Genomic DNA, 20,667 nt, shown 5'->3' with positions numbered 1-20,667 from the left:
CCGTGGATAGATTCCATGGCCCCCTCTACTCCCCAGGACCATGGCCATCCTGACTCTCAACCACCTACCGTCGCTGCTTTCGCTCCCTCCACCATCGCCGGCTCAGCTTTAACCTCACGACACCGCTCCAGCGTCATCGTGCATCGCAAGTCACCTTTGTTGGTGGCTACGCCACCTTCCATCACCCGGGCTCTAGCCTACTCACATCCTTTCCTCCTACCTCTCAACAAATTTGTGGGCTTAGTAACATGGACCACTGGAGACCCATGGCAGAGCTTCCTGCTGGTAGCCACCTTCTGGGCGGTGGTGTTGTACAGTGAGGCCATCATTCTCTGGGCTGGCCCCATACTTGTTGTGGTTGGGCTGATCCTGGGTATGTATGGCCGGCGATACTCACCTTTATCATCTACGAGCTCAACGGGCGAGAAACACGAACGTAAACCCTCAGCGGATACCACTACCCGCCATCAAAAGAGCCTGGATGATATTCTTGAGACGCTACGAACCTTCACAACCCGGTGTAATATTCTTCTAGAACCTCTGCTTGACCTGACCGATTTTCTATCAACACAGCGAACGGCAACGTCAGCCACTACCAGACCGGCACTAACAGCGTTGTTCCTTCGCATTCTCTTGGTAACTCCAATTTGGGTTGCCTTGACACTACCACCATTCTACCTGATTACCACGCGTCGTGTGGTTATAATTGTCGGCACGGTCATTCTCACCTACCACTCACGATCTGCGCGAGTCTCACGTGTTATTTTGTGGAGGTCTCGTCTAGTGCGCCGACTCTGTGGTATAATCACTGGACTATCTGTCGCTGATGGTCCAAATAATACTACCAAAATGCAAAGTCAGGGCACGGGATTGAATATCTCCACGAAACGACGTCGAGGCTCGGGCGGTGTTCGCTTCACATTTGTTGTATACGAAAATCAACGGCGTTGGCTCGGAATCGGATGGACATACTCTCTATTCCCAGCGGAGCGGGCTGCCTGGACAGATGAGCACTTGAACACCGTTCCAGCCAAGGACACATTCGAGCTCCCTGACGTGCGGACTGGAGATGCCAAATGGCGATGGGTAGAAGGAAGTGAATGGCGCGTTGAGGGTGCAGATCCGAATAGCAAGTTGGATTCAAAAGCATCCAACGGGACTGGCGAGGGATGGATTTACTATGATAATAAGGTATGCATTCCGTCTCCTCCGAGAATTCATCATAATTAACAAAACCTTTAGTGGAACGACGGACGCCGCGGGCAAGACGGCTGGGATAGATACACACGTCGACGGAAATGGTACCGCGATGCGGAACTAGTTGATATCGAGCCTGATGGATCCAACGCCTCCCAAGAAACCGTCTCCACACTCACCCAAGCACTTGAAAAAGAAAAGCAGAACAAGGAGACAGGGCATGAGGAGAAAGATACCGAAGTAGATGAGCTCAATCTCTCCCCTACAACCCCACTGAAAAACCGACGTCGACGCTGGTTCAGCAGTAAAGACAAGACGAAAAGTGCTAGCAGTGAGGGATCGCCTTCTGTTGATGCTGACACTGGTCGCTCTACTGGAGCAAATGTTGATGGTGCCGGGAGTATACGGAGTTCGTCTTCACGACCCCTCAGTATCAAAGATTCTCGCCGGTCATCACAGTACAATATCCGAGAAGGAAGCTTGGCGAAAAGTGAAAGCTCCAGTATGCGCGAGAAAGAATTAGCTAACTCACGGGATCATCATGATCGATGGTCCACTCGAGCGGCGGATGGAACAGAGAGGGTAGAACGTGAATTTGGATTAAGCGATGATGTGAACATGGGTCTGAGTTGACTATCTCTCTCGCTTTTTGAGTGAGTGTCAGTCTTGGTTCTAGAAACGAATTTTATTTTCTTGCTTTCTCTTGCTTCCCTTTGGAAGCGGTTGCCTATTGCTACTCTAGGGCTAGTGTTTTGCTGCGAAGGGTTGCCTTGATATTTCAAATACCCCTAATTGAATTCAAGTCGGTACATCGGTACATCAAGGTCTCTCTATATACAATATAAAACCGCGCTCAAATATTAAAACTCTAAGATTTGTACAAAATTGTGAAGGTGAGTGTGGCATGGACAAGCCGGAAGTGAAGCTCCGGAAACACAGTGGAGCTCCTAGCAAAGACTAGTAGAGACGTAAGGATTATGCGAGGATCACATCCCATTGCAACTCCTCCGAGATGTCCTGCCAGTGAGTATTCTGGGCAGCTTCGCGGTAACTGGGAATATCAATTCCACCCGAGATCTCACTGAGAGCGTTAGCATCTTTCCTTGCCCACAAAATACCAAGTAGTTCCTTTGCCCGCCTGACGTTCCCAATTCCAAAATTGTGCTGCAGTTTATTCAGAGAATTTATGATCAATTCTCGGTGAACAAATACCTCGCTCTCAGCGCCCGCAATAAAAAGCGGGAAAGTGAGTGCCGAGTACTCGCAATGATCATCCAAGGGAAACATCTCTACGCGTGCAAGGCAGCGATGGACTGCAGTTGCTTTAGGAGTGGAAATGAGAGGAGCCCATTCTGTGAGGTACGGAATATTCCCGGGATCCCCATGTTCTGTCCTGGTGTAACGACTTGATTTCATACTCATTCGCTCCAGAATAGAGTGAAGGTAGATGAATGCTGCGTCGCGGAAACATTCAGCCACTAGTTGCAAGCGGGTGAGAGATGCGATTGTGAGGCCTTTGGGGATGATCACTGGAAAAGAGTCGTGAGACCATGTGCATAGAGATTCGTTTCTAACAGTTGGGGTTAGTCAGATGGCCGCAGTGTGAGTTTAGATGAAGTTAGAGCTTACATGGAGGCTATTGCCAATCGTAGAGATAACATGTCGTCATGTAAAGAGGGAAGTTCGGCAATTTTCGCACAAAGATTGAGCAATTCTTCAGTGTATCCAATGTAGATATCCAATCTTGGAGTACCGAGCTGCGTATCTGCCGGATGAGCATCTGCAGCAGTGATACGCTTGCGGTTACTGATTCGGGCCATGTTATAGGCATAGAGAAATCTAAAAACATGTCAATAGAGTAATCTCTTCGTTAAATAGAACCCAGGAAACATACAGTCCCCTTAGAAAGTGAGCGGCGTCTTGCTCCATCGAACGCAGGCCACCACGGCTGGTAATTACCCGTTGAAGTGCGTTGAGATGCACGACCCATTGCTTCACGCTACCTCGTACGATTTCATATTTGCACAGTAGACCCACAGCTATCATTTCGTTGTCTGAAAGGTGCTCTGGTGAGGATTTAACCAGTACTGATCGCAGCTCATTCAGAGTTTGGCCATAGTAGTTTGCCGAGGCGGTTTGAGCACTAAATCCCTGCGAGCGATTTGCAAGGTGAAGTGCAGACATTGCGCAAACAGCCTTCATGAGAAGCGGAGATGACATCGCGCGAGGGATCAGCAGTGATCTAAGAGGGTTGTCCTCGCTTTCGAGGTTGGCCAGAAGCCTTGAGCCATACTCAACGTGATATTGAATGTAGTGTGATTCGGTATTGGATAAATGTGGGACATAATTTCGTGGTCGCGGGACAACTGCCAATGAATCTGGGGAGACCATGACCTGTTGAATACTTTCATCGGTTTGGTTTCGGTTATCCTCCGAGGACTGATTTGGTAGCGATGAAGGGACAGATCCACTAGGGGAACTAGACACAATGGATGGTGGTGTGTCTAGGGATCCGTCGGAATGGTATGGTGACGGCGATGGTGACAATAGATGCGAAAGGTTCGTCTTATTCCTCCGTCGTGGTCTCACGAATTCCGTCGAGGCATCTTGCTGGAAAGTTTGTGTTGATGGGCCTAACGGTTCTACCCAAAGAGACCCATAGCCCTCACAGACACGACCCTGTTTTATACAATTATTGCAACTGAGAAATTGTCAACCGAATATTCAAATTGAAATGCTCAGAATCGCATATACCTCGGTTTGGCCTTATCACAGCCTTTGCGACGCTTCTTACAAGTCAGACAACCTGAGCGAGTCCATGCAGTACCTGTCTGCCGAGTTCGGACTTTCTTCTGAACTGGAGTGGTCACGGAAGGCGCCGATAGTGGCTGGACCCAACCGGTATCAATGACTTTAGTAGTAAAAGTAGTCATTATTGATAGGATTAAAGATCAACGAGGACTCTTCCCCGCGAATTGATACGAATTGATAGGAGATCTGGAGGGGCTGCCCTTTCCTAATCGGGGCAATCTCGCGCCACACGTGACTCTTATCTTTTTCTTGTGGGGAAATTTTCATCTGAATTAAATCTGAATTAAATCAGAATAAAATGAATAAAATGGGAGTGAAAGGCGTAAAGATATACTAAATATGGTTAGTATATGAGATCTATGACCCAGAATATGATGGTCAATTTAATCCACAATGACAAGGATCTTAGATCTTAAATGGCGGTCTCCAGTTCTTCTCTCTAATACAAATCCATGCAACATTGTTCACATCGCTCCACAATCATCCACACCACCTTTCCATATTAGGAAAGTCCATCCATGAGTTGCAGCCGCCCGATAAGAAGATCGCGAGATACTTAAATTCACCGTGATCTTCCCCCTCACTGGAACTTCAATTGAATCATCCTCATCTGAGCCTCCGATAATTTTACTTCTTTACCTCTTTGCTTCGGCTCGCTATCATTAGCAGAAATCATCTTCTCCCCTCCAGATCACTTCTATTCAACGATGGTGACCGTGTCACACCACCCATTTGATCCTATCACACCGGAGGAGATCAAGCTTGCTGTGCGCATTTTAGAGGCTACCTTCCCCGGGGTTCCTCTGCGCTACAAGCGGATTGATGTGAATGAACCTATCAAGAAAGATGTCCTACCATATATCGAAGCCGAACGGTTGCGCCGACCACTGCCCAAACCGCCAGCACGTCTGCTCTATACCCTGTTCCACCGGCAGGACAGTGGTGCATTCCATAAGGCTATTTTGAATGCTGATACACGCAGTGTTGTCTATGCGAAGGAGCTTCCGCGTGAGGTCCAGGTAAGCACCACCACCTGAGAATTTTCGTCTTTCATTTTTTTTATTTTATTTTTTTTGGCTTGTCAAAATGGCGCTGTTTCCTTGGTTCTGACGAATTTACCTTCTAGGGACCCATCGATATTGATGAGATCAGCGAAATTGAAGAAATGTGCATGAAGCACCCTGCTGTCCTGGCAGAGATCGAGAAATTGCAATTGCCTCCCGGGGTGACGGTCTGCAATGATCCCTGGATGTACGGCACTGATAATGAGAAGGAAACACGGCGACTCTTCCAGTGCTTCATGTACCTGGTTTCCGTAGACCACCCACAACACAACCATTACTCGCTACCGTGCAAATTCTCCCCCGTTTTCGATGGCCTTACCCATGAGCTTGTCCGAATGGATTATCTTCCTGGTGCTTCTGGGTTTGATACTCAAGAGACACAACCCTGGAAGCCCGTCAAAGCAATTCAATACGCCCACGACATTCTCGATGAGCCCATTCGCAAAGATCTCAAGCCCTATATTGTGCAACAGCCCGAGGGTCCATCTTACACCGCTGACGGCAACTCTGTTTATTGGCAGAAATGGCGTTTCCGGGTCGGTTTCAATATCCGAGAAGGTCTTGTGATTTATAATATTACATATGACAACCGAAATGTGTTCTATCGTTTGTCAGTTTCAGAGATGACGGTGCCATACGGAGGTAAGAAATTACGGCTTAAAATAAATCATCCTAGTTGGCTCACAGTTTTCTAAGATCCTCGGGCGCCTTATCACCGAAAGCAGGCTTTTGATGTTGGTGACACAGGCTTCGGTATGAATGCTAACCAATTATCACTTGGATGCGACTGCCTTGGACACATCAAATATTTTGATGGCTTCCGGAATGACTGCAAGGGCAACTCAGTGCATTTGAAAAATATCATCTGCATGCACGAACAAGACAACGGGCTGCAACACAAGCACACGAACTATCGGTCTGGCGCTGCCACTGTTGTGCGTAACAGACAACTGGTCCTTCAGATGATCTGTACAGTTGCCAACTATGAATATATTTTTGCATACATCTTTGATCAGGCTGGCAATATCGAGTTAGAAATCCGTGCTACCGGAATTCTCTCTACTGTGCCGTTTGACAATGAGAATGGCCAGACTGTCCCATGGGGAACCAACGTGGGCCCAGGTGTGATGGCTCCCTTCCATCAGCATATGTTCTCTTTCCGTATCGATCCCGCTATTGACGGATTCAAGAACACGGTGTACTACGAAGATAGTGTTCCCATGCCCGAGGATGAGAACAATCCTTGGATGGTTGGCTATACCACAGAGCCTACCGTGATGAACACCTCCGGCTGGGCGAACACCAGTGTCGACCGTCACCGTGTTTTCAAAATTCGCAATGATAATATCACGAACCCAGTCACCTATAAGCCAGTCTCATACAAGCTACAAACCGTTCCGAGCCAGATGTTATTGGTTGGCAAAAGCTCGCTGGGTTATCGCCGGGCCGAATTCGCTAGCAAGCCTATTTGGGTCACTAAGTACCAGGACGATGAACTGTACGCTGCAGGTGAATTTACCAACCAGAGCCGACGGGCTGAGGGAGTTGAGACTTGGATTCAACGTAAGGACAGTACCGAGAACGAGGACGTCGTTCTGTGGCACAGTAAGTTTACCAATATTTATTTATTTGTCGCTTTTCAAGTATCTAACGTGCAACAGCTTTCGGCCTCACCCATAATCCCCGCATCGAGGACTTCCCTGTCATGCCCATGGAGCGCGTCAGTGTGATGCTGAAGCCTGATGGGTTCTTCACTAAGAACCCAGCCCTGGACGTGCCCCAGTCCGCTCAGGCCTTTAACAAATCCACCCTCCACCCGGAGGCGGTTCAAAGCGCTTGCTGTGCTGGTACATCATTGAACAAAGCCAAGCTTTACAAGCGACTGGATTAAATTAAGCCCGTCATTCTTTCATATACCCCTTTTTGATTATTTTGGTTTTTTCTTCATTTACATTTTGGCATATAATCGCTTCAATTGATCTATTTTTGAGCGTTAATTACTCGTCGACCATAAAACTCATGTTCCTTCCATTTTATGATTATTAGTATCTATCCTTTCGAACACAACATTGGAAGCGATACTTACGAATAACACCTAGAAGTCGTAATAATACTTCTTTATATGTACCCGGATGTTTCCAGACTCGGAGTACTCAGGCTATTCACAACATTTGAACCTTGGCTCGGATTCGGAGCCTCTGACCTGTTGATAACAAAGGTCCACCTCAATTTGTGGAATGAAAAAAGCCTCCCTGGCATATGTGACCTCCCATTTAGATTCAAGCTGGAACAGCATGGTGATTTGCGGGGTCAAATACTGCTAAAACCTGAATAGATCATCGATTCTCGGTATGAATTGGTCCGGTAATGTGAAGTTGTTGACAAACTCTATACGCAACGTTGCATTGAGCGGCACAGACCGACTCTGGCACTTCACCTTTACTCCGGAAAATGTATACATAAATAAAGGTATCTATTTTGTCAGGTTCAAAGCCATATCGCATGCTATATCAAAAATGGCTGCGTGCAAGTTTCTGTGGGGTGTGTTGTTTGCAATCCTCCCTGCATATACCGTCTCTGGTGCCGCTGTCTCCAACTCCAAGTCACACGAAAGAGATCTTCAGAATAATAGCTGGCACAGATATATTCGATCGCCAAGTAGTGACCTCGTCAAGCCTCAAAGCATTCCCTCCGCCAACATCACTGGAAATGTTACCAATCCCAATGGGTTGTTGACTGCTGATAGTCCACCTACAATTTTGACTCGCAAGGAAGAAGATACCGATATTCCTTCTCTTGTCATTGATTTCGGTCAGAATGTTGTTGGCATCGTTTCAATCAACTTCGCTGGGTCATACAATTCATCCGAAGGATTTCCAGGACTGAAGCTGGCCTTCTCGGAGACTCAGCAATATCTGACCAATGTCAGTGACTTTACTAGATCTGATAACATGGGTGCAGTAAGTTTGAAAGGCTCTCCTGGATACCTGTTATTCTACTAACGCCACCTTTCAGGGCCAAAAACTTACAAATGGAACTGACCAGGTAAGAGGATATACCGAAACTCCTGGGAAAACATGCTCACTCGGTATTTAAATGTTGGCAGATTGCTGTCGCAAATGAGCCTTATACCTGGAAAGACCACGCTGGCTGCTAATACGACACCAAAGTATGCTCAGACGGTCTTCATGGTTTCCGCTACATGAGAATTTGGCTCGACGCTGTTGAAGGCGACGCTCCTTATACTCAAGCATATGGAGCCGTGTCAATATCGAGCATTGAACTAAAATGGTCTGCATACCTGGGAACGCCTGATACTTACACCGGATGGTTTGAATGTTCCGACGAGGATCTCACTCAATGGTGGTATGATAGTGTCTACACCACCGACATGGATACCTATACATTCCTTGCCAATGAAACAGATCCTCGAAACTCAGCATCGCCCACTCTGCAAGGGAAGGAGGTTATCTTTGATGGTGCTAAGCGAGATAGAGATCCCTATGTGGGTGACCTGGTTGTGGCAGCTCTCACCTCATACCTATCGCACGATAATCCGGATGCAACTCGCAATATTCTCGCTGATTTGGCTGATCATCAACGTTCGGATGGGTGGATACCACCTGCCAGCATGTGAGTACCTTTTTTGAGTATAGCCATGAAGTTATCATTTGTTTTTGTTTTCCTGACACTTATGCCAGAAACAACTACACGCTTGATTTATATGACTATCCTATGTGGTGGGTCATATGCACAGCAGATCTAGTTATGTACACTGGCGATACAGACTTTGCTACCAAGTATTACGACGTGATGAAAAAGACACTCGACAATTACTACGGGCAAACCCTCACGTCAAACGGTGGCCTTCTCAACAAGACAAACGGGTACGGTGACTACGCTTTTCTTCCTCGATCGGGCGTCATTACCTATTATAATGCGCTGTACATTCACGCCCTTCAATCAGCAGCTCAGCTCGCCAATATTCTCAACCACCCCGAAGACAGTCGCATCTGGACCTCTCGAGCGTCCGCAGTCAGTGACAAGCTCCTCGCCCGCAACTGGGATTCTGCTGTTGGGGCATTCTTTGATGGAGGTCCATGCCCCAACGATGCAGCAGATACAATCTGCAACGTCCATGCACAAGATGGAAATGGCCTAGCAGTATTATCTGGATCGGTCAATTCCTCTTTAGCCAACAGTGCCCTCGACTACTACGGTAACGCTGCATCTCGGCCTTACGGAAACGCCTTCTACGATAATGACCTTCTATCAGAAGGGTTTTCCGAGCGCGTATATGCATTTATCTCATACTTTGAGCTTGCAGCACGCTTTGCCATACCAGGAGCATCGGGCTCAGCTATCGAGGAAATCAAAAGATTGTACGGCTGGATGTCTACTCACGATCCGGAGGTGACATTCTGGGAAGGAATCGGTGCCAACGGATCACCTTACGAGGAAGGATTCACTTCCATGGCTCATGGGTGGTCTACAGGTATCGTTCCACTTATGAGTAATTATATGCTTGGCGTAAGGCCCACCGGTCCTGGATTTAAGACCTGGCAAATTTGTCCTGTTGTTGATGCAGGTGATCTTACTTGGGCTCGCGGAGAGGTCGGGACCCCACAGGGTCCTATTCAGGTTTCCTGGAGCAAAAGTGACAATGGGACTTTTGAGATCCATATCGAAGCACCGGAGGATTCAAGTGGCGTTGTTTGTGTGCCCACCACTGGATTCAACAGTACTCGGGTCTTGATGGATGGGAAGCAAGTGAGACAGACAGCGAATGCTTCAATTCTTGGTCCAATCGCAACTTCTGGTGATGGGTATGAGTTGGTTCAAACCGGTGGTGGCTCTCATACTATTGTGGTTGGAGTATAGGTTACAGCGAGATATGTCAGTGGCACATTTGGGTAGTAGCTGGCAGCCTGGGATCTGTATGTGAACCCGAACCGCCAAGATTCATTCAGTACTCCCCACATAGTATATTTGCTTTCGTCACGGATAGTAGTCAACTGGTAGCACCTACATGCAGCTTCCCGCGTTAGTTCTTAAGCCCCCTCGTATAATACTCGACTCAGGGACACCACCACTGACACGTTCCGGTGAAATCGGAGTCAGGTGGCTGTGGTATTGTCAGCCCTGAGTCAGATTGATCGTGCACTTCTTTCGAGATCTTGGCAACCATTACTTGCCTAAGTGCTTATCCAGCTAAGCCTCAATGTGGTTAGGCTTAATGTGCCAAACTTGAACCCCTGTTTCTTGGCTTAAATGTCTCAAGTGATTGGTATAGTGTCGTAAATAAAAGCTATGTATACGAAGAGTGCTTGAGCTTCCAAATAAGAGCTAGAAGGTCAAATTGCCTGTCTCGTAATATGAATTGAATTCGAGATATTCTGTCATGAGACTAGTTAGACAAAAAAAGTTAGTGAGTCGCTTTACAAGTCTTCAAATGTTGAATAATCGAAATTTGAAATGTTGAATAATCAAGACTTGAAATGTACTAGTATCGTCGGATCTCGCGAGTCGCTTATGTAGGGTAGCACATGCCCCGCATATCAAATCCTGCATGATCATTGAACTAGATCCTGCCATAAGCAAGGTCTTGTACCAGATTAGGATAAGGCCACAAGATTCCCGAATAGCCAATCCGCAGTTTTTAGCGTTGGTACCTGAGTTGTTTTTGATGTTAATAAAATCCAATTTCAAGTCAATTCATTGCTCTGTTTGCGGTCTCGCTTCTATGCCCAGGTGTGCTTGAGCTTAGAGAATCACCTCGATACTGTTGAAGTAAACTATCCGAACGGAATCTTCTCCATGGCCTCCATGCTGCAGAATATTCTGGCTATTAACAATCTATTATTTTGGTATATGAAGTATCTTCCATGGTGAGCTGACTGGCTTGCGGCTTGCAGAGTGTCCATTATTGATCCACCTATTTCCAAGGTTGCTATTTACGGTAATCCCTGATGAGACTCCTGAATGACTGCAGTAGAGAGAAGTCCATCGTCTCAAACCAATCCCCCAATCTGGGACTGTCATAGGTCTGCTCAGTCTACTTTCCTCTTTGGGGCAGCTGCCCGAACCTTTGATACAGGTTGTGCTCGGCAAATCTTGCCTGCCACTGAGAATTCAAGCCTTCAAACCAGAGTTCAATGTGATTGTCACCACAGGAATGGGGTCTGAAACCATGTTCAACTGCTGATGAGAAGATCAAAAGTCCGTTACAGAAGTCGGAACTTCAGTTGGCCAGAAAGAACATAAATAGGACCCAATTCCACCCGATATCTAGTTCAGATCTCCAGCCCAACTCCTCAATTCATCAATTCATCTGATATCTTCTTCCCAATATTCCAATTTTCAATATGAAGTTCACAGGCTCTATCCTTTTGACTGCTGCTGCCCTTGCAGGCCATGCCAGTGCCTTCTATGGTCAAATGGCCGCCTCTGCCTATGAAGAGAACGAGGGCGGTATTTTCCAGATCATCTATCTGACCGACTACAACACCGGCTCGACTTACTCGGGTACTCTGTACGGAGGCTTCAATGATTGCACTAGCTCTGAATGCACTGTTGAGTAAGTCTACATAGTATGATAAGTACACTTTGAGGATGGGACTGACATTGAGAATAGCTTCTATGAAACCAGTGCTGGTGGCTATGACTTCCCTGCTCTGATGTGGCGTACTAGCGACGGATGCCACAACATTGACTTTGAGGGTGCTTTTGATGCTGGTCATGGTTACTGCTGTGGCTCGCTGCCATGTGACTTCAGCACCTAAGTGACTAAGTTACGGTGGAAGCAAAGGCTTGTGCCTTTCCCAGTTCGGTCTTTTGTCTGAACGCTGTGATGATTTGTGATGATTGATATTGTATGGCTGGTAGCTAGGCCATATCTGCATGGAATCATTTTATGTCGGTTTCCTATACTGTAGGCCACCCATAAGATTCATAAAAAGCCCAATTGTAGCAGCATAGCCCACAGCCCAATGTCCGTCACTAGACCTCGCCGCCAAAATGGTGTAGAAATGCAAGGGCCTTTAAAGATGCATTTTCCGGAACTGTTTGAGTTTTCTCATACCAAGCCTTGAGATAAGCAGTGTGGTCACCATACAGCCACCCACAAGCCATCCAAATGCATAGGGAATCTCTTCCAGGTAGTTGATAACATTCATACCGATAAGACCGGCCACAAACGTCGATGCCGCGAATCCTAACATCCAAATCTCCAGTTGGGCTTCAAATATCATAATCTGGTTTCGCCGGATGTCCAGAATCGACTGAGTCACTCTAGCTGTACGATAGACTTCGCCAACAAGAGCGCTGGCAGACTCCGCAATCGCGTCGGCATTCTTGTAGTAAGCCTCCAAGAGATATTCGACTTCTTGATGATCTTCAATAGCATGTGGGTTCCCAGCTTCTCGATCTGAGAGATACATGAGAGCAAGATCTTCGTCATTATTAAGCAGCTCTTGTAGAGCTGAGCGGACTTGACGAGCATGTTGTTCAACCATATTCAGTCGCTTTGCATGTTCCAATAGCTCACGCAGGGCCAAGTGAACCGAATCTTCCCGTTTTGATTCCGGCAGACGCTTCTCAACCTCTCCTTGAAGAATGAAGTGCTCAGCCTCAAGTATCGCTGTGACAGATGCAAGAGCAGCGTCAACAACGCGTAGTTCAAAAGGAAGGCTTGGCGTAAATCCGGATGCTTGCTCGACTTGTATTCTGCTCTGTAAATTATGTTCAAAAACGTCCTGCGTCTTGACACCATCATGATCTCCCTCGGAGTCGACAAGAAATACAAGCACACGATCCGATTGGATGAGAAGACGGAGGGTAAATATACTGAGAAATATTGTAGAAGGGCGGACCAAGATATGCGGAATACCCTCGGACCTCAAATCGGCGTTCCGCAGCTCCCGGCCATCCACTCCGTATTGCTGAGCGATTTCTGCTTTCGTGAGACGAGTCTTGTGGAATACATTCGAGCCATCTGCATTGAAGAGCGCACATCGTAACTCAGTAGAGTCATTCATACGACTTCGCGATAGGGCGATGGAGTGGTCAAACACTTGCTGTTTGAACGTGATTTGTCGATCAATCTCATCAGGGGGTCGGATCTCATGGTCGAAATTGAGTCTTCGACTCGATGTAGTGACCGGTCGGCCTGATCTCAATGGAATCTCGCTATTGGTGAAGTGGTTCGTTCGAAGACCGCGGACATGTTGGAATCCCCAGTGTATTGAGTTGGAGGAACATGGTGCTATCTTCGTGAATGAGAGCAACCTCGGCACCAGGGGTATCAATCGTTCACGCATTGTCATTCCACCTCCACCGGCGCATTCTAAGGAAGTTATACTAGAAAAAAAGAATGAGCACTCACAAACTCGAGGATCCCTGCAAGATACACGTGTAATGCACGTGAAGATAAGGGGGCCAAACAATGACGTCACGACGCATTCTACAAGAATGACAAATAGGATGAAGAATGAAGTTGAGATGAAATTTGAAGATACTGAGCAATTAGCTGTTATTAAAAAGGAGCGCATCAGATCTTTCTTTCTTCAATCACATAAGAATTGGTATTTTATTTGGACTAACTATGCCGATTTGTTCATTTCGACTATCAACATACATCATTAGTGGAGTATGCGGGGTATAGTAACTTGAAGATCCAATAACATCATTCACGGAGTTATTATCAGTCATTTTGGTATCATAACTCCACTGGGCAGCCATGGAGCCATGGTGGAAAAGTGCTGACTGTACATAGTTGTGCCTTCCAAGGTTTCCGTCCCTTGATCAGACCATTCCATCATCAGATCGACTTCCTTATCTCACTGAGCCCTCTTGATTCGATATTTTGTTCAAGGCTCAACCCAAGTATCGAGCTGCACGAATAAGTCGCGATGACGGGACTACCGGTACCTCGCAGCTATGCAACTGCTGCTATGGACTACATGGGAGGGCGCTATCTCGGGATGGGCCCGGAGAAATGCAGCTACACAAGCCAGTCCGTCGAGATTCCGATGCGGGATGATATCAAACTTGCTGCCGAATTCTACAATCCATCACTACCCAGTGGACATGCACCCGCCGGTTTGATTATGATACAGTGTTGCTATGGACGAGGCGGGGGAATCACTTTTTTCAATGCCCGTTCCTTCGCTGCACGTGGATACCAGGCTCTCTTCGTTAGTACACGTGGTACCTTTGGCTCCGGGGGAACCTTTGATCCCCATGTACACGAAGAGAACGATAGTCAGGATATTGTGAAATGGATGCGGCTTCAGACCTGGTATCCAGGCACATTTGCTACGTTGGGTGCATCGTATCTCGGCTATAGCCAGTGGGCACTCTTCCGCAACCCTCCTGAGGATTGTGTTGCTGCAATTATCCCTGTTGGCCCTCATGACCAAGCGTGGCATGTATGGGGCACTGGGTCATTCCGACTCGATCGCGCGTCCTGGAGTGACACCATGTCGCGTCCAGAAGAAGAACGTGGAAGCTTTCTCTCTCGACTGACGAATCTACCTGGTTTCAGCTTCCTACGATCTTCGGAGCTAGATGACGCAGTAGAAGGCTTACCCTTAGAAGCAAGTTTACGTAGATATTTCAAGGACAGAGCTCCTTGGATTTTTGACTACTTGGCGAACCCGAATGTCGACGAACCATACTGGGAAAAGAAACGACATGAAGTCTCCCTGGAACAAGTCGACATCCCTATTTTGTTGATTGGCGGCTGGTATGATACATTCACGACACAGACGATTCATCAGTACAAGCATTTATTTAACAGAGGTGTGGATGTCAACCTTGTTATCGGTCCCTGGACACATGTCCATGGCTCTGGCCTCCACTCAATGCCAGAGATCATGGGATTTCTCGCCCAGAATCTAGCCAAGAGTGGGGAATACAGCAGGAGTCCGGCTCGAATCTTTGTCACCGGAACTGAGAAATGGTATTCACTACCCACATGGCCTCCAGAAACATCCCCCAAGTTTCTTTACCTACAAGAGGACAATGGCATTGGGGCAGAACAGCCTGCAGAAGAAGCCATCCCAGCTTCTTTTAGTTTCGATCCTCTACATCCCACCCCTAGTATTGGTGGCAATCAAATGACCAGTGGAGGAAGAGTCGACGACAGTGAATATGGCAGCAGGACCGATGTTTTAACCTTTACCAGCGAACCTCTTATAGAGAGTCTTGAAATCATGGGAGCTCCTTCTGTGCATCTGGCGCATTACAGTGACCCGCCCTTTGCAGATTTGTTTATCCGGCTTAGCGAGGTTGATTGTCATGGCACTTCTCACAATATCACTGAGATGTACCAAGCTCTTGACCCAGATCGCGACAGTTCCAAGATCCTGCAGCTCAATCTTCAAGACTGCGCTCATCAATTCCGACCAGGAACATGCATTCGACTTGTTATTGCTGGTGGCTCATTCCCCATGTATGCCCGAAGCTTGGGAACTGAGGAAAGTCGCGTGCGTAGTGATGAGGCGGTTCCACAGAAGCATACCATTCTAATTGCGAACGGGGTTTCCCAGGTTATTTTCCCTATAGCTACCGATCCTTTGTCCACTATTTAATTCCTCCATGATTCATTCCCGCCAAAGCGCATGAACCGTTATTTAATGTCTTGCTTTTCACGTTTTGCAGGAAGTCCACCAAGTACTACTAATGGAATAATAATTAATATACTTCAGATGTACTTTTTCGATTCTAGTCTGCCTTCTAGTTCTGGTACTGATCAAACATTCCAATGTTTGAGCAATTATACAAGTAGCTGCCAATTTTGATAGAAAGAACCTAGCAAAAGCCTTGGGATCATGTTGAGTAGTAGTGCCGTATTTTTCAGTTGTGAAAGCCTGAATATGAGCAAGAGTACTGCCTCAGTCTAATGCAATCAATGTAGTGGTTCGGATCAAAAGCTGAATACCAAGGTCCGTCTTACCTCTTTCTGTCATAGAAATGAGTAATCAAAATTCATGTAGAGGGAAACGGATTTCTTTTTCAAAGTAATCTAGACACTCTTCGATCTCATGCCCTCTTTATTGTGAATGTTGTCTATCTGGCTGATTCAATACTCTCAAAATCTTCATTTCTGACGTGGATCATGTTTCTTTTCAAGTAAATCCCAAACTAGGAATTCCAAAGCTAATTTCAGCATTCAGGAATTAAGAATAGTTAAGAAAAACAATTGAGATGAGTAAAAAGTGAAACTTCTAGACTGACAAGACTGGAAAAAGTATTGTGGGACTAATCAGCTCACCAAAATGGGAGAGAAGGATGCTTATCACCCCAATTACATATGGAAGAAGAGTTAAGTCATCTTTCGAATGCAACAGTTGCATCATAGCTCAATGTTGACTAGTGAAAAGAAAACACGGTGGAAAATTGAGCCGAATTAGCCCTAACTCCGGGAAAAGAATAAAAGGAACAGTTCTCCCCAAATCTTACTCCTCAACTACTCCGCACTTTCATACTCCTCATCCTTTCCCACCCAACCCGAGAATGTCACGTCTCCCAGCTGAGCTTTTGGCCAAGTATCCCTCTCTCGGAAAATTCGATGATAATGATGACGAGATCGAGTCCCATGATGGTCGTGAGACCGTTCTCCTGAAATACATCTACTCTCACCCCTCACTGGATGAGCTCCGCGGCTCACCGGAAGCCATCTGTGCCATCATGGATGAATTTGCCGCCAAAGAAGATTTCCTAATTAATATTGGAAGTGACAAGGGGAAGAAGGTGCATGATATGATTAAAGAGAGGAAACCTTCAGTTCTGGTTGAGCTTGGTGGATATGTGGGATACTCTGCGATCTCGTTTGGAGATGCTATGCGCCAGGCAGCTGGACCGGGAGAAAATGTCCGTCTATGGAGTCTCGAATATGATCCGCTTATTGCATCCATCGCAATGAACTTGATTGACCTCGCTGGTCTGAGTGACGTTGTCAAGGTTGTTGTGGGTTCTGCTGCGGATTCGTTGAAGAGGCTTCACGCAGAGGGAAAGCTTACCAATATTGATTTCTTATTCCTGGATCATGTGGAGGATCTCTACTTGTCTGATTTCCAGGTCTGTGAGGAGCTCAAGCTTCTCCGTTCTGGTGCGTTGGTCGTGGCAGATAATGTGGTCCGACCTGGTGCTCCAGAATATCGTGAACATATTCGTCAGCATCCTGGAGTGGAAAGCTGGGGTGTAAAGGGGATGATTATGCCAGGCGAGTTTGAGGTATGTCCGATTCTGCACCTCCAGTCTCTATTATTAGAATATTGCTAATGATGGTGTCCTTAGGATGAACTCGAAGTGACACGGATTAAATAAACACAGGCGGGAGTATTACGATCTTACTCGATAATCAAGTGTGAAAGTCCTGTCTTTTGATGCACATGTGCGAACTTGAAAGTTTTTGTTTTCATTTTCGATCTGGATGTGGATCACAGCTATACTATACATTTTGACTTCCATCCACAGACTCAGATGCGCATGGGGGAACTAAATAGACTTCAAAATCAATGTCAATCTAGGAGAAGCACCAACAGCTGCCCTCTTCATCCATGCCTGCCAGGTGCAAGGTCATTATTTTTTCTTGGACAGCTTGAAGCGTGACTGTATTTCAGGTGATCTAGTACAGATGTTTCATTCTTTTACCCAAATATAGCTTCATGTTTGAAAATGTTTCTTACAGCCTATGTAAGTAATATCGGAACATTTTGAAGAGCCCAACCACTGGCAGCGGTCATGCATATGTAGATTCTTACTAGACATAATATTAAGGGTAAAAACGTGAGTTTTGTTTCCATACCACAGTGAAAACATCCCGGTTAGTGACCATAGCCCTGGAGATTGTTCAGGTGCTGGGAGAGGGTGTTACTGGCTTTCAGAACATTTGAAGCTGGATGCATTGTTCTTGCAGTTCTCTGACATAAAGAGAAGCCTGGTATGGCCCATCATTTTTTGCAAGGATGGAAAATAAAATAAAAAGCGCTCGTGGCTAGGATTGAACCGGAGGCTTTGAAATTTGGTGCGCATCAGAGGGAGTGGTAAGATGCTGTGAATAACCTCACTTGATATACATACCCAGTACCAACCCTCTATATCTCACTCATTCTTGGTTATTTTTGATTTCTGAAAAGACAAAACGAAAGAGCGAGTCTGAAAGTAGTATAGATAAAAGTATCAAAAAATTTAAAAATTTCTTGTCCCCTGCCGTAGCAGGATTCCCGCCCACCCTCTGGTGTTAACTCAGCTATTAATCAAAGCCAGACCTTCCTGATCAATACCTCTGTCCTCCCACCCTCCAAGGTAAGTCAGAGACCGCTGACCACTAGGCCAGCAGGGCTGAGTTTTCTGACCTTTCTTCCCTGAATTAAACTATATAGGATCTCTGCCTCCCCCATAATATCCATCACATGCCGCTGCCTCATCTGCACGCACAAACAGTACTAAAATAATTGATTGTTACCCTGTAAATAAAATCCAGATTGATTGTAAACTCTTATATGTTCAATGCTCCAAGGCCGATTCTATTAAGTAGTGGTATCTGAGACTATTATTATTATACACTTTTTATCATTAATCCAAGTCCGTCATAAAGAATTCTGTATCCTGATAGCATCGAGCTCTTGTAAGCGCCGATTCTCATCATCGAGTCTTGCTCGTAACTGTGTGATGTGTTCAACCGCAAGCTCCATCACATCAGCCTTGGTCTGTTCCTTTGGCGCAGCCTTTGCCTTTTCCTTCGCGCTTGCTGAAGCATCAATAGGTTGTGTAGGAAATTTCTCCTTAAAAAGCGCTTCAGGAATCAGAGATTCCAATTCCTTGATAGCATTGTTCAGTCTGTTTCGACGATTTTGCTCTGCAAGCTTGTGATAGGCGCGCTTGTCTGTTGCAAGTTCTGCTACAGGCTTTCCTGGTTGCTTTACTGCACTTGATGTACCATCTGGATTCAATGCCAATGGAGATCCAATAGCTGGTTCATATGGAGAACCGGAATAGGGAACTAAGAAAACTGTAAGTGATCTATAGATGAATAAATGTGGTAATAACTCTGATTCACTTACCATTTTCATGGATTGTAGGCGCAGATGGCATGAGTTTAGGTAGTAGGTGCATCGGGGTCATAGGGCGTAAGCTTGATCGTCGCCGAGAAGATGGGGCCTTGACAGATAGCTTGGCTTTAGCGGCTGAAGACGCCAAGCTTGATGCAGATGCTGGGAGAAAGTGTTTTCCAGGGCTGAGATTCTCTGGAATCTCGGAAGTCGGACTCCTCGGAGTTGAAAATGGGCTTGCAGGAGAACTTGCAGCTACAGAGTTGTCTAATGCGGGTACTTGCGGAGAAGACACGGACTCCGATGATGAAATCCATTCATCAAATGGGTTCATGAAGGAGGGCCCAGCTGACTCTAATGGCATTTGAGAAACACTGTTTTGTCTCGCATTTTTCTCTTGAATGGAGTTTGTGTCATCTTGGTCAAGAGAATACCAGGTGTTCTTGGCAGCATCCAGTTCCATCTCATTAGGCATGTGAAGTGAGCATTTCTAATGTGTGTTAGTTGGCTGTGGGAATCAATGAGCTCAGATTGTGTTTGATTTACCTGTTGATCAATTATTGAAGCCCAGAGGGCCTCAAAATCATCATCCTTTTCTGTGCACTAAAAACATTGTTAGTTCAACTTCAGGTAGCTGGAGGTAGGCACTGGCAAGTTGATGTACCTGAACATTATTGACGGCATCCCATAGTGCGGAATGCCCATCATCTCCATTGATCCATTGAAAATCCGAACAAGGATTCTCTAGTGATGCCATATTATCATATGTGTAAATATCCATCATGATGATTGAGGATTTTTAGAACACAGTGGGTGAGTGAAGGGTCTGTGGACGCGGATTAAAAGAAAAGACTCAGAGGAAGGCTTGGCTTCCATTCGTAATTCCTTTATAAAAATGTATTCAACATTAAGTGGACACATTCTACGGTTCGCCTTTTCCTTTCAGGTAATAGGTCTAGACTAGAGAGACGTTCAACCAAGGGCCTTACGGAGTAGTGGGCACTGTTACTCCGGACATCGGTTATCAAAAGAAAGGTGTCCCACATTGTGGTCCACATACAAACTGGGGGCCATCACCCGTTAACAGAGTGGTGGAGTAATGCGAAATTAATCTACAAGCGACACGGGCCGACTTATGTAGGAAGGACGATCCCGATTCCGAGTACCCTGATTAAATGAATCAGGCTAGGTCAAGCTAGTATGATTAAAGGAATTCCTCACATGCACAAATATGATTTCAAATACAATTTTCGTAAGGCTAGAAAAGAAGAATTAAAGAATTAAGCGGAGTCCATTCGTTTAGAGAAGTTTCCCGAATAGTTTACCGGGATTTTATCGTCCGGAAAACAACGTGCATTGATTTCCGCAGAAATTAATAGATATAATAATCATTATATTTTACTAGTAAATGAGCGATTCATGTTTCTCGCTAGAGAGCTCTAGTGGGTTAGCGGTTGACTCTCTTCCGCGTATTCAAAATGTTTTAGCGTCCTTCGTGGAGGTCAAATAAGGGCGTGAGGCTTGAAACAATAAGGGGA

At 46.1% G+C, this 20,667-nt stretch overlaps 9 protein-coding genes across 9 annotated transcripts; 6 read left to right on the top strand and 3 right to left on the bottom strand.

The window, feature by feature from the left end:
• Positions 1-15: 15 nt before the first annotated feature.
• On the top strand, positions 16-1,830 carry N7483_003824 (PEX28-32 family peroxisomal membrane protein; the record flags this gene model as incomplete). The annotated part of the gene is made up of 2 exons (XM_057087261.1): positions 16-1,191; positions 1,243-1,830. 2 exons carry the CDS (start codon positions 16-18, stop codon positions 1,828-1,830), a joined length of 1,764 nt encoding a protein of 587 aa, XP_056947090.1.
• Positions 1,831-2,172: 342 nt separating this feature from the next.
• On the bottom strand, positions 2,173-4,130 carry N7483_003823 (Zn(II)2Cys6 transcription factor; the record flags this gene model as incomplete). The annotated part of the gene is made up of 4 exons (XM_057087260.1): positions 2,173-2,767; positions 2,827-3,036; positions 3,092-3,898; positions 3,952-4,130. The coding sequence occupies 4 exons, from the start codon at positions 4,128-4,130 to the stop codon at positions 2,173-2,175; spliced, it is 1,791 nt and encodes a 596-aa protein (XP_056947089.1).
• Positions 4,131-4,715: 585 nt separating this feature from the next.
• N7483_003822 (uncharacterized protein) lies at positions 4,716-6,963 on the top strand (the record flags this gene model as incomplete). The annotated part of the gene is made up of 4 exons (XM_057087259.1): positions 4,716-5,027; positions 5,135-5,714; positions 5,769-6,677; positions 6,734-6,963. 4 exons carry the CDS (start codon positions 4,716-4,718, stop codon positions 6,961-6,963), a joined length of 2,031 nt encoding a protein of 676 aa, XP_056947088.1.
• A 625-nt stretch (positions 6,964-7,588) lies between these two features.
• Positions 7,589-9,953, top strand: N7483_003821 (uncharacterized protein; the record flags this gene model as incomplete). Its single annotated transcript, XM_057087258.1, has 4 exons — positions 7,589-8,032; positions 8,088-8,160; positions 8,243-8,705; positions 8,774-9,953. The coding sequence occupies 4 exons, from the start codon at positions 7,589-7,591 to the stop codon at positions 9,951-9,953; spliced, it is 2,160 nt and encodes a 719-aa protein (XP_056947087.1).
• A 1,484-nt stretch (positions 9,954-11,437) lies between these two features.
• N7483_003820 (uncharacterized protein) lies at positions 11,438-11,854 on the top strand (the record flags this gene model as incomplete). The annotated part of the gene is made up of 2 exons (XM_057087257.1): positions 11,438-11,649; positions 11,707-11,854. The coding sequence occupies 2 exons, from the start codon at positions 11,438-11,440 to the stop codon at positions 11,852-11,854; spliced, it is 360 nt and encodes a 119-aa protein (XP_056947086.1).
• A 258-nt stretch (positions 11,855-12,112) lies between these two features.
• N7483_003819 (CorA family magnesium transporter) lies at positions 12,113-13,390 on the bottom strand (the record flags this gene model as incomplete). The annotated part of the gene is made up of 1 exon (XM_057087256.1): positions 12,113-13,390. The coding sequence occupies one exon, from the start codon at positions 13,388-13,390 to the stop codon at positions 12,113-12,115; it is 1,278 nt and encodes a 425-aa protein (XP_056947085.1).
• A 591-nt stretch (positions 13,391-13,981) lies between these two features.
• N7483_003818 (CocE/NonD family hydrolase) lies at positions 13,982-15,664 on the top strand (the record flags this gene model as incomplete). Its single annotated transcript, XM_057087255.1, has 1 exon — positions 13,982-15,664. One exon carries the CDS (start codon positions 13,982-13,984, stop codon positions 15,662-15,664), a length of 1,683 nt encoding a protein of 560 aa, XP_056947084.1.
• A 925-nt stretch (positions 15,665-16,589) lies between these two features.
• Positions 16,590-17,402, top strand: N7483_003817 (O-methyltransferase; the record flags this gene model as incomplete). Its single annotated transcript, XM_057087254.1, has 2 exons — positions 16,590-17,309; positions 17,373-17,402. 2 exons carry the CDS (start codon positions 16,590-16,592, stop codon positions 17,400-17,402), a joined length of 750 nt encoding a protein of 249 aa, XP_056947083.1.
• Positions 17,403-18,667: 1,265 nt separating this feature from the next.
• On the bottom strand, positions 18,668-19,604 carry N7483_003816 (basic helix-loop-helix domain-containing protein; the record flags this gene model as incomplete). Its single annotated transcript, XM_057087253.1, has 2 exons — positions 18,668-19,080; positions 19,142-19,604. The coding sequence occupies 2 exons, from the start codon at positions 19,602-19,604 to the stop codon at positions 18,668-18,670; spliced, it is 876 nt and encodes a 291-aa protein (XP_056947082.1).
• Positions 19,605-20,667: the final 1,063 nt, after the last annotated feature.

Source organism: Penicillium malachiteum (assembly GCF_028827825.1).
Source record: "Penicillium malachiteum strain IBT 17515 chromosome Unknown utg000002l:1.0-8849297.0:1.0-8852440.0, whole genome shotgun sequence".
NCBI lineage: Eukaryota > Fungi > Ascomycota > Eurotiomycetes > Eurotiales > Aspergillaceae > Penicillium > Penicillium malachiteum.
Note: the sequence above shows the minus strand (reverse complement) of the source record. Positions and strands in the feature narration are given on the sequence as shown.